Source organism: Calonectris borealis, chromosome 7 (genome assembly GCF_964195595.1).
Source record: "Calonectris borealis chromosome 7, bCalBor7.hap1.2, whole genome shotgun sequence".
NCBI lineage: Eukaryota > Metazoa > Chordata > Aves > Procellariiformes > Procellariidae > Calonectris > Calonectris borealis.
Genome location: NC_134318.1, coordinates 15,400,580 through 15,412,973, shown reverse-complemented (window position 1 = coordinate 15,412,973; position 12,394 = coordinate 15,400,580). Strand labels below are relative to the sequence as shown.

The 12,394-nt window shown below is 37.6% G+C and overlaps 1 protein-coding gene across 1 annotated transcript in view; it reads left to right on the top strand.

Moving 5' to 3' along the window:
• SH2D4B (SH2 domain containing 4B) overlaps positions 1-9,928 on the top strand; it is a 66,453-nt gene extending 56,525 nt beyond the window's left edge. The window contains exons 7-8 of the mRNA XM_075154343.1: positions 5,825-6,045; positions 9,807-9,928. Of these exons, the coding sequence (XP_075010444.1) occupies positions 5,825-6,045; positions 9,807-9,899 (314 nt within the window). The 3' untranslated portion in view covers positions 9,900-9,928. The remainder of the gene's footprint in view (positions 1-5,824; positions 6,046-9,806) is intronic.
• Positions 9,929-12,394: the final 2,466 nt, after the last annotated feature.

Genomic DNA, 12,394 nt, shown 5'->3' with positions numbered 1-12,394 from the left:
CCTTTATTCATATTTTGGTCCCAAGTAGGTTGAGTCTTTACTTCCAACTACGTGATTTTTACTATTATAACGATGTAGGCAGAAAAACCTATGATGTATTTTCCTCTCCTCAAACTGGAACTTTTCTGTTTTGATTAAAAATACTCGAGACCCTCAAATTTGTTCTATACAAATTTATTTTCAGACTTTTATAGCAGTTTGTTCTGAAATTTGTTTCAGCTTTCTTGCAAGGTGAGGTGTAATCCAACTTTTGACTCTCAAATTAAGTCTGAGAGAGAGGAAATTTATTTGGAATTTTTTAAAAAATTCTCTTGTTTATTTCCCTTTGGGAAACATTTTATTCCAAATGGTGTAGTTATAGTAGTATGTCTGTCTAGCTCAGTTTTTCAGTTCCAAAAAATGGAAGGGATTGGCTGGTGCTTAGCAAACTGATCCTCCTAAACCTTGTGCCATTTTATCACTGTCTTTCAAATTACTGTTTAGATCTGCCTGTATAATTGGACAAATATAGTCCTTTACATTATTCGGGAGGTATCTGCTAATTCCTCATAATTCTTTGTGTTTATTCATTTGTTTATTGTTTACCCTTGGTCTAGGTGTAATGTGTCTGTATGACCTTTAGCATGTGAATTATTCATGTAATGACTGCCAGGAATATTTGTATTCATATCAGCTTTGATCTAATCCCATTGAAAACAAAAGAGATACCGTACTGCCTTCTCTGTGTTTTGGATCCTGCTCCTAATTTTGGTTGGTGACCTAAATCACACACTTCACTGGTTAGATGTCTTAAGTTGTATAAACAGGATAAGTCTCTTTCCTCTTCATTGATTATCTGTGAATATTCATAATTGTTCAACAAATCAATTTTGCATGAAATAGAAGGCTTTTCATAATGGTCATGAAAGCACTTTTGGCATGAATGCTGTCATTAATATTTATTCATGCCAGTATTTGTGATGCTTTTGCTCTGTGAGTAAAACCTCATGCACTAGAGCATTTGAGATCAAGCTAATGAAAAAATATGAAAAGAGAAAACATCAGCTAAGCAAATAGCTTCTATTGCAGAACGGTAAATGAAGGCTTCTGGGCTGTGTTTGTACCTGCTGTCCCTCTAATCTTAATCGACCTCTTGGCAGATATAAATGCACATATGCATATTAAAAATATATTGATCATTAAAGGCCAAATTATCTTTATATGTTGACATTGTTATTACACGTGGTACATTAGACCACTGGTAGATTACAACAATGGACATGATGTAACTTTATCTGTATAATCAAAAAAATAATTTTAGACTTCTAGTATGTAGTCTTGCCTTGTTGGCAAAGTTTATTAGCTTTTCTAGTTTGGATTCATGCTTGTTATGGCATTCTTTTAGCAAATATTTATGTATTTCATCTCCTGAGTTTCATTCAAGGATGTATGTAGAATAAGGCTGAGAGAAGAGTGGGAAGCTGAAGTGTCATTGCATAATATTTCAGAATAGCATTTTCTGCTATTGAGGCTACTGTAAACTTGGAAGGCAGCGTTAAGATTTCTTAGCTGTGCCCACTAAATTCATAATGGACTCTTCAGTTCCCACGTGAGCTTAATATACTCTAAATGTTAGGATGTTCTTTTTCCTTTTTGGAAGATTGGTGGCAGTAAAAAGAACATAATTACAACAAAAATGTTAAGACTTGCCTATCATCTACAAATTGTCATTACAGGCACTGTATTTAAAAATGAAGCTGTTAATTAGGAACATGTCAGCTGATGATGAATGTCCTATGATTTGAAATAACTGTCTTCCAAAATGTTATTCTCTTGCTAAGAATCCAAAATGTTAATGTGTATAAGCATTGCAAAACTAGAATGTTTAAAGTGGATAGGTAGATGCATGTAACGTGATAGATGCATGCAGTGAATTTGGGGGACAGGGGGCTAAAACTCGAGCCAGCTGATAGGGTTTCCATGCTTTCAAGAGGAGTTAGTTACACCTTTGATCCTCTTCCAGTCAAAACCCTACTGCTCTTTTACAGTTTGTTATAGACAACAGTAGTTTGTATACTCTGAGAGAAATTATTTGGCATGATGGGTAGAAGATGTAAGTGAGTTTCAGTGGGGTAGCTAACTGCTGTCCAAATAGGCTATTGTGTATTTGGCCACATGACGAGTTAAAATGATGATACTAATGATAGACTGATTAATTGTGAGATATTTATTTAAATGACTGATTTGGAAAGTTGTGCTTACGTGAAAGCATTACTGCTTTTGACACAGTGTTGCTTTACACCAAGTGAAGATGTTATCTTTTTTCTTTTTTTTTTTTTTTAAGAGATTAGCAAGAATTAGAGAGAGGGGGAAATTAGCTTTCAAAGCATCAGTGGTTTCTTTTCCAGGTAATATTTCCAATTAATATCCTAACTAGCACAAATAAGAGCATTGGTGATTCTAAACCTCTTATCAGAGCCTCGGGAAACCAAAGTTTCTTGACTTCACTTCAAACAATCTTAAATGTTCATGTAGGGGTTTCACAGATGTTGTTTATTTCTCTACAGCCGTCTCAGGAGTGAGCAGTGACACTCTTTTTCTAGTTGTCTTGAGAACTGTATACGTTTTTTAAAGGGTGGAGGGAGACTTTCATTGCTGCAGTCACCATCCACTGAAGAATTGAGCCAGAGAAAAATAAAATAACTGGGAGGCAGAGAGAGGGAGGAGGTGGTGGGGAGAGATGGTTTCTCATGAGCTGTTAACAGAATCAGGAGAGAAAAAGGGAAGAAAGCAGCTGGCTGATAATTTATTACACCATCTTTAACGGAAAAGAGAATTAAAACAAAAAAAGAACTTGGCCAAGAGCAATGTAGCATTTCTCACCTCCTCAATGATATAAAGCGCCCAGAACAAAAATAAGGTCTGGCAAAGAAGATAACATCACGTGGAAGCCTGCAGTGTTTTAGCTCTACTGGTGGGAGTTGAGAGCAGGTGAACAGATTGTTTAGCATTAAACTAATCGATGCTAAATAAATTTCATTTTATATGCCTGATAGTGATGGTCATTCAAACCCTAGAAATATCCTAAGAATAATGTTCGCTGTATAATACAAACCCTCTTTTTTTACAACTCTCTTTTTTTTACAAACACTGTATTTTTATAGGTGCTAAATTGTCTACGCTATCTCATTCCCTAGAAGGGCTGCATAACAGTTCTGACACTGCTTAGAGAAGGGGTAGTTGTAACAGCACCCAGTTCCTATCCCAAAAGTTACCAGCATGGTTTCAATCCAGAATTACAGTATAAATATTGATTATTGGAATTAATGTAGTATTTGCTGGTGTTGGAAGTATTTATCCTTTCCTGTATCATTGAATGCTCTGGGCTTGTTAGTATGGTTCATGAAGATGTATTTCTAGCCGAGATTTGTCAAGGAAGTAAGCATCATAATCACTAATAAAACCTTTCATTGTATATTTAAATTAGGGCAATTTGAGAGAAGACTGGATATTTGCCTTAACAAATAGTGTGATATCAGAATCAATTTTTGTGTAATTCTTGGCACGTGGCACCTGGTATTGGGATCTAGTGATACAGCTTCACATAATATGCTGTATCATATGGATTCATATTAGTACTATCTTTTCATTTGAACAGAGTTCAAGAATTTTTAATAATTCATCTTGGAATTCGTCCAATAAAGCTGTTTTTAGTTTTGTAAAGTGCAGTAATTGACACTGTTGGCTGAGCAGTTGCATGCTGTTTCTAAACAAATGCATATGTTTGCATGTTTACTGCCTGTTTTGCATGTCTGGTGCAAAGATGATATAATATTCTTAAGATATTAGAGATATAAGAGAACTGTACCTCATTCAGCAGAGTATATATGTGTATGTTTCTTCGTAGTACTGAGGATATTTCAGTAGGGACCTCTGAGCCCCACTGAGATTGAGCCCTCGTTGTGTTCATCATTGCACCAAGTAAAAGAAATTAATTGCCTCCAAGTAGACAAAACCTGAAAGGATTAGATGCTTTTCTATCTTTTCTAATATCACACAGTGCTTGCTTTTAGGACCCAGACCTCCTCAGTCCCTTTTTATGTCTCCCAGAGGCATAATTTTCCTTGTGGGCTTAATTAGAGCATCCCAAACTTTGGTCTTTCAGGTAGGACCTTCTTTGTACAAATTGGTAATCCCTGGACTATGGTTATTATTAAAGCCACAAAACAATGTGGCTTTTCAGTACTTGGACTCCATGGAACTCTCACTAGGACATGTGTGAGATTCTACAATGACAACCAGTTAAGAACCATTAAATATTACAAGTATTGTTTTGAGAAAGTTTAGCTTCACAGAGAGTAACTTTGGAACATGTACACATATTATTTATTGACATTTGTGCCATGTTCACATTCAGGATGGCCTAATTCAACATCTGTTCCTGATTAAACCGAGCATCTGGTATTTCACATATAATTATGAGACATGAGCTTACTGTCCTCTAGGCCTACCAGACAAATTGGAACCAGGCTCTCTAGGTGGATGATAAGACCAAGTTCAGTGCTGAGTGCAATTCTGATCACACCTTTTACATGGGGTGTGAGAATAGGGTTTATCTGTTATACCCTGTTTTCAAGCAGAAGTACCAGCAACTTCAGTGTTGTGTCCTAGGATCAGAAAGAAAAAAGAGAGATGAAGATTTTTCCAACACGGAAGAATAAAATGGGAAAGTTCTTCAAAGCTCTGCTGCTGTTAAACTTTATCCCTTGCTTACTCTGAAAATCTGAATTTGTGATCCTTCTTTTGCCCTGACAAGTAAGTGTGTCATATAGCAAAGGAATGAATTCACTATAAAACAACTGCTTGGTAACCAGGATATGGGGAGAGAGTTTGTTCCCTGATTGAGTTTGTCCAGAGAGGTAAGTTGGCTCATAGAGAAAATGACCACAGGATGACAGTTATGTACTGCAAGAATCCCCAGCTAATTTTGTCTTCTCTTGTCCTGGAGCAAGGTGCATAACTCTGTTGTTCATTATGAATTGTAAAGACTAGCTCATCTCTGGTCAACAAACACAACATTCAATCTTCTCTTTGTGTTGGTACTCCTTTTAGTTCATGGCTACAGGTTTTAACTAGAGGAGACTACTACTCTGATATTAAGCCTGAAAGGTCCCAGAAGGAAAGGGCTATGATCTTTGTTTCTTGTTTTCCTCTGTGACAATGTTCCCTAGAAATGCAAGCCTGTGAATAAGTAATCTAACATACCCACCTCTGTTAGCAGCTCTGTTAGTTGCAAGATTTGATTTCTTTGTGCTCCAATTTATCTATATGCATCTATGGATGTGTGTGTATATGGATGTACAAAAGCAGACAAATGCTTTTTCTCCTGGTACTTGCTTTTTGTTCCTTCTTTAGGACCTATAAAACAATTGTAAGGCAACACAGTCAGAAGTACTGCAATACAATTGCAAATATCAGCATTGTATCGCAAATACAAATTGCAATGCCAAACCATGCCAGTCTACTAAATGATCACTTGTACAGAATTCGCTGGTCTGATAGGGCAGTTGCGTTTATGCGCTTTCTTTGAAAAAGCAGTAAGGATGGGGAAAAAGCAAAAAAATCAGTTACTTAAAAAGCATATCCCACCAGACTCCATCAAAACTCTTATAGCTATCCTTTAGAAGTAAATAGCATAAATGTCTCCATAGCTCTAGTTCCTCCTATAAACATTTCAATCTTGAAGTTATGCCATTTTAATTTCACTTCTGCTCTGTATTTGTTGCATTTGATTTACTTTGACAGATCTGTTATCTGCATAAGCATAGATCTTTTTTCTTGCCAGGTATTATCAGCCGCCAAGAGGCAGAAGAGCTGTTGATGAATAAATCTGAAGGAACATTCCTGGTGCGAATCAGTGAGAAAATCTGGGGCTATGCATTGTCTTATCGCCAGCAAAGCGGGTTCAAACACTTCCTGGTTGATGCTTCGGGGGATTTCTACAGCTTCTTGGGGGTAGATCCAAACCGACATGCAACACTGACAGACCTTATTGATTTTCACAAGGTAACGCTTGCTAGGTAGAGATCGATGGCTGAGTGGAATGGATTAATAATTTAAAGAACAACCATGTAATTTGAAACCACACTGAAAAGCAGAAGTAATCATAGTGGGGAAAAGAATATACATATATACTCTACAGTAAGCCTAGCTGTAACATTCATAGTTTGTGTCTTTTGTTGCAGTGGATCGGAAGGCTTTTCCCCTTCTTTCAAATGCTTCAGCATGCATTTGTGTCCCCTTCTAAGCAGATTCTTACGCAATGCATGCTCTCCTGGGCTAAAAATGGACTAATAAGAGCTGACAGAGCTAACACTTTTTGAGCCTCTTTGCTGTGCAAAATTGGATTGGAAATACCATAGAAAGGTCTTGCAATGAATTTTCAGCATTTTTCGACCATTGATGTGAGGGCTGTAACGTGCAAAAGCAAAGGAGTCGGGCCCTGCAGTAAAGAAGGGAACATAGAGGGGTTCTCTTTTAGAGATATGCTAAGGGTCATTCCTTATTATCCAAAACTATCTTACAAGAGAAATCTACTACTCATCTTTGACTTTAGATGGGTTTGAATTACTTTGCTCTAACTTGGGTTTCTTGTTGCCAGGCTGTGACTAAACAGTAGCACTGTTTCTGATAGCGTAGGTTGTTTTCATCATCTTACATCTCTCCCCATCTTCATCAGTTTTAATTCTGTTTTTTTTTAACCACACTTACAATTTCTCTTCATTGTCTCTTTTCTAGTTCCCTTTCCTTTTTTATCATTTTCTCACTCCTGTCTCAAACTAATTCTATTAATTTTTTGCTCCTCCTTTTCTTCACAGCTCTTAATTTTTTCAGTATTCTCACAGACACTAAGCAGAGATTATTTTTCTTCTAATTTCCCTTCTCTTTTAAATCTTTCTCTTATTTCAGCTAGTTTGCAAAATCTCTTCAGTCAAACCTGCACACTATTTCTTCCAGCTGTAATCCTTACATTTCAATTGTTATTAGCAGTACAGTAGAAGTCAATTAATTTCGGTTTTATTGGCTTAACAAAAAGAAGTTGAGTTTCTCAGAATTTACATTACATGAAGGAACAGAGATTGTAATGTGATATCCTTCATAAAAACATAGATGTTTACTTCCTAAATAGGATTTTTAAGTCCCCAAACAAACAAAAAAATCAAGGGCAGAAAATCCCAAACTCATTCAGGTTCACTGAAAATTATTAATTTGTTCTGAAAGTTAGATTTTGGTTGGCCTCCTCTCCCTCACCTTCTTTCTCCCGTCTTAGCTACTGGCATGTGTGCATGCAGAGGTAGCTTTATTTTAAGATCAAATAAAAAGTTAAGACAAATGAGGTTTGCTTTAGTGTCACCTCCCAGATCACTATGACATTATATTTCCACATGGGAGGATAGTAGGTGTCACATTTGACCAAAAAATACCTCCTCCCCTAATTTGATGAAATTCTCTCTTAATTGCCACCTTGGAAGCCAAACCCCTCCACACCCTTCTTCCTCTATCCCAGTTTTTATTGCTGAGCATGACATTATGTGGTACAGAATATCCTTTTGGCCAGTTTGGGTCAACCAGCTGGGCTGTGTCCCCTCCCAATTTCTCGCTTATCCCCAGCCTACTCACTGCCAGCAGGGGCTGAGTGGGAAAAAGAGAAAGCCTTGATGCTGTGCAAGCACTGATCAGCAATAGCCAAAGCATTAGTGTGTTAACACTGTTTTAGCCACAAATTCAAAACACACCACCATACAGACTGCTGAGAAGAAAGTTAACTCCATCTCAGCCAGACCCAGTACAACTGGAAAGAGTCTAACCAGGGCCTTGTCAGGGAAAGAAAAGCACACATACAACACCTCAAATGCAGATTATCAGGCATTGGATGTAGGAGCTCTGGCTAAAGTAGTATCCTCTGTGCTCCTGGAGATGGGTGATGGTGACAACCAATTCCAACCATCTCTGCTCCAGCTGTGTTCCGATATTTTCATCACAGCTCATCCTAGGCAATCACTGTACTAGAAACACATCTATTTACACACAGCAGTAGGGTACTTGTCAGAAGCAGAATGGCTTTTAGTTCCTGACATTTAAAAAAAAAAAAGTTTTCTTAGGTGTCCCCTGATAATAGTTTATAGCTCCCCCTGTAGCAAGCCTATCAGAGAAACTGGTTCACCTTTAATGTCACCACACAATTCTCTTTTAACTGTCTAGCTTAATAGCTATATTAAAACAGGTCTCTTTGGCAATCACTTCAGGAGGTATCTTATCCTGTCTGTCACATGGTTTTCTTTGAAGCTTTTCTGCCTGCCCTTTCGGGTGAACTACATTGTCAAGTGTCCTAAAGCCTTCTGGTAACCAACTATGCAATTTTATGTAAATGGTTGCACTGCGGGCACACTTTCTCTTGTGGCTATTGATATATTGTTTGGAAAAGTTGCTGCTTCCTCAGGACTATTTTTGGCAAGAGTATACTTCCCACCCCAAAAGTTGTATGGACTTCTCTTTGAGGGTCCATTTCACTTTCAATCAAAATAAGCAGGGCTGGCATAACTGGCATAACTATTTTTAGTTACTTATACTTATTAATCTAAAACTGCTTCATTTTGATTTAAAAAAATTAAGAGGTCACTCAAGCAACTCAGCTGACAGATACAAGGGGATGGTAGCCATCAGCTGGAAGAACAAACTTCTTATAGAAGAGGGTGTGAGTGGGCGTTTTCTCTTATTACTATTTGCATTTAAATACTGTGTGGAAAGCAGCAATAACATATCCAAGATCATTGCTAAATCTTTATATTTACTTCCTCATAACCTTCTCAAAAGCATTTAATTTGAGTAGTAACTTTCTGAACTTATTCTCAGTCTGATGTAGTGATTGGAAAGGAACGACGACTGGGAGCTTGCATGTGTTCTAAGGAAATCAGACACCAAATTTCCATTGAATTTCAATAGAAACTAGATAAGTTTTGAAAATGTTAGGCCCATATATAGATCCATAACTTGGATCTAAACTTTCAGATGAAGGATTGCTATTTTAGTCAATGTAATTCTGTATTCTGGCTCATTTTGGTGCATCTATAAATCTTAAACTTCTACAAAAATAAAAATGAACTATCATTACTCTAGAAATAAGTGCAAAAACCAGGTTCTCTACTTTTCCAGTAAGTTTTTTTTGTATTCATCTTGGTAATCAATTACTGGAATGACAGACTTGGCGTGTGGGTATTTAATTAATGAGAATAGGTGCTATTTGTAACGACTGTCTTTACCCTAGCAAGGTTAATATCTTTCACCTCTCTGTAATCAGTCAGAAAGCTGTTACTGTTGTGTGTGAGCACTCAAATTGAGCTCCTGCTCAGTCTGCCTGGGGAAGTTTCTTTCACCTCAATGACTATGGAAGTAGCACAGTAGGACTGGCATATGTCTGTTAAATTAACCCTTGAGAACATCCTTTGTAGGCATCTGTAGCTGTTTTTCTTAAATAGCGTAGGAACTTACAGGTAATACAAATCACAGCCTTTTTTGTACACAGTTTGATTTCACTATTTGATACTAGCACAAGTTACTACTGGCATAAGTTAGGAGAGCATGAAGAAAATTGAATAGTTGATAGGATCCCTTTGCTGGTCTGTACTTATTTTCTCAAGCGTTTATTCATAATTGGTTACCAATTACAGTGGAGTGATGGTCTTTAGTGCTATCAGTTGCTTTTCTTAGAAGACAGGGAAAGGCTTAGACATCTATGAATGATATTTTAATTGGTTTTATCCTTCTAGGAAGAAATCATCACATCCTCAGGTGGGGAGCTACTCCTGGAGCCATGTGGACAGCAGAAGAATCCACCAGACTACAGCTCTTTATTTCAATAACTGATCCAGGACTAACAGAAATGCATTCTGGAAAGCTGTAGTAATAGATAGCTACAAAAGTAAACACTGAAAAGTAGTTAACAAATTTCCAAAGCCACTGGTCTTGTGGCCAAAAAGTATCCTCATCAGAAGGCCCAAAATATTTCTGGTTTGCATCTGAATTATCATCATTATTCATATTGCTAACATTTTAAAGGTGAGAAATTACTGGCAAATTACAAATGAGGACTATTCCCAGAAATTTTTCAAGGGGCTGTGGCAAATTGCACTGAATGCTAAGTTCCTATCTTAATTTCCTTAATGTCTGAGATTGAAAATGCAAAATGCAGCAAGAAGTATGGGTGGGAACTATTTATAGAGTATTGTATGAAGTACCAATATTGGTGAACAGATTCTTTTTTCCAAAGCAAGGTTTGTCAGTTTCTCTTGGCAATCTCATTACTCAGTCGTGCACTTCTGATAACAAGAGAAGCAGTCTTAAAAAGTCCTTTTGCAGTTTGTGATTGCTTAAATGGTTAGGTGTAGCTGGAAACTTGCCATTGTGCTTTTGAATTCAGGCCTACAAAGTTCACTACAGCAGAGACAGAATAAGGTCATTCACATTTTATTTACAATTTCGTGCAGTCCAACAGCCTTGGAAAGAATTTTAGTCCTGTACAGGAAGTGGTCAGTTTATTCTAAACTAGTTGTTCTAATGAAAGCAGTTTGATCTGCAGCAACAATAACTCCTCTCACTGGCCTTTTCATCTTTTCTGCTTTCTGATGTATAAGATACATGCTGGAGATTCCTAGCTTTACTTTGCTATAGGACAAGATATTTTCCGTAGCTGAGCTATGAGTGAAGGTGAGGGTGGTATATTTATCCATAGAAAAGGTACAACTAATTAGATTATCATCATGTCATGTCATGTTTAAAAAAAGATGCACACATTGTGTTCTTAGAATCATAGAATCATTAAGGTTGGAAAAGACCTCTAAGATCATCGCGTCCAACCGTCAACCCAACACCACCATGCCCACTACACCATGTCCCTAAGTGCTCATCTACATGTCTCTTAAATACTTCCAGGGATGGTGACTCAATCACTTCCCTGGGCAGCCTGTTCCAAGGCCTGACCACTCTCTCAGTAAAGAAATATTTCTCCTAATGCCCAATCTAAACCTCCTTTGGCGCAACTTGAGACCATTTCCTCTCGTCCTATCGCTAGTTTCTTGGCAGAAGAGACCAAGACCCACCTCGCTACAACCTCCTTTCAGGTAGTTGTAGAGCTTGATGAGGTCTCCCCTCAGCCTCCTCTTCTCCAAACTGAACAACCCCAGCTCCCTTTTGATCCATTTGTTATACATACTAAACCCCATGAAAATAGACCTGTAGCCTAGATCTATGGAGCAGTTTCTTAGTGTTTGGACTGTAAAAAAATCTCATCACAGTAGTTAATCTGCCCTCCTGAAATTTGTGTCTTAGCAGTCCTTGCACTCTGGGCTGTCACACGGTATAGATGTAGTCCTGCATTGTTTCACTGGTAAGCTGGATACTATTGAGGCAGCCAACCCAGGAAATGGAGTGGAAGAGCTGCAGAACTGTTACTGTGACATTCCTGTGCTCCTTAATCTATTCCCATGAATGGCCAGGTAGAAGTATAGAAGTGTTCTTTTCAGCGCCAAACATTCATTTTGCAGGGCAGTATTTCACATAACAGGGTTGTGACAGTTTTGTACGCAACTGATTTGTTTCAAGAGTGAAATGGGACGTGAGGGAAGTAGTTGTGTACCTATTGGTTAGTCTCATAGTCATGCTTTTAATAGGCAGTTTCTCAGTACTTTTTTCATATGTGATGTGTATTTTGAGATGTAAAGTGGACCAATCCGTATGTGTTACTGTACCTCCATGGTTAATTTTTTCCTGGGAATCTCTGAACACATAGGAAAGGCACAGAGTGTATTTCTATATGCTACTGCTTTGGGCAGTCTCTGATTTCTTATGTGGTTCTCTTCCAAATCCCAGTGTAGACTTCCCTCCCAAATCCCATGTAAATCCATCTCTTCTCAAATAATCATTTCTTTTGACTGTTACCTTCTATACTTTGTCTGACCTAGATGGCACGCTCATCTAGGAAAAGCAACTTGTCTTGTCCAAGCTTATAAACCACACTATATATTTAAGGTGCTACAATAATAATAAATACCTGTGGTAATAATAGCAACAATTTTTTCATAATTAATTCTACAGTTAGCCCATATTAAAGTACAGTTTTTTGCACACAAACTTCATTGTTGTTCAGGAAAATTTTCTGTTGTTAACATTGCTTTTTGTGTGATTTAATCCAGCAATGTTTGTGACCCATGAAAAGAAAATTCTAATGAACTTTCCACGGAGACTTAGCTGGACAGTTTCTGTATTAACCACTTGGGACACTGGCTCAGGAGGTTTTAAATAGTTACTGTTAGCACCTCATAACAAAGCAAATCAGGACACAGCAAATAAGAAATGCTTG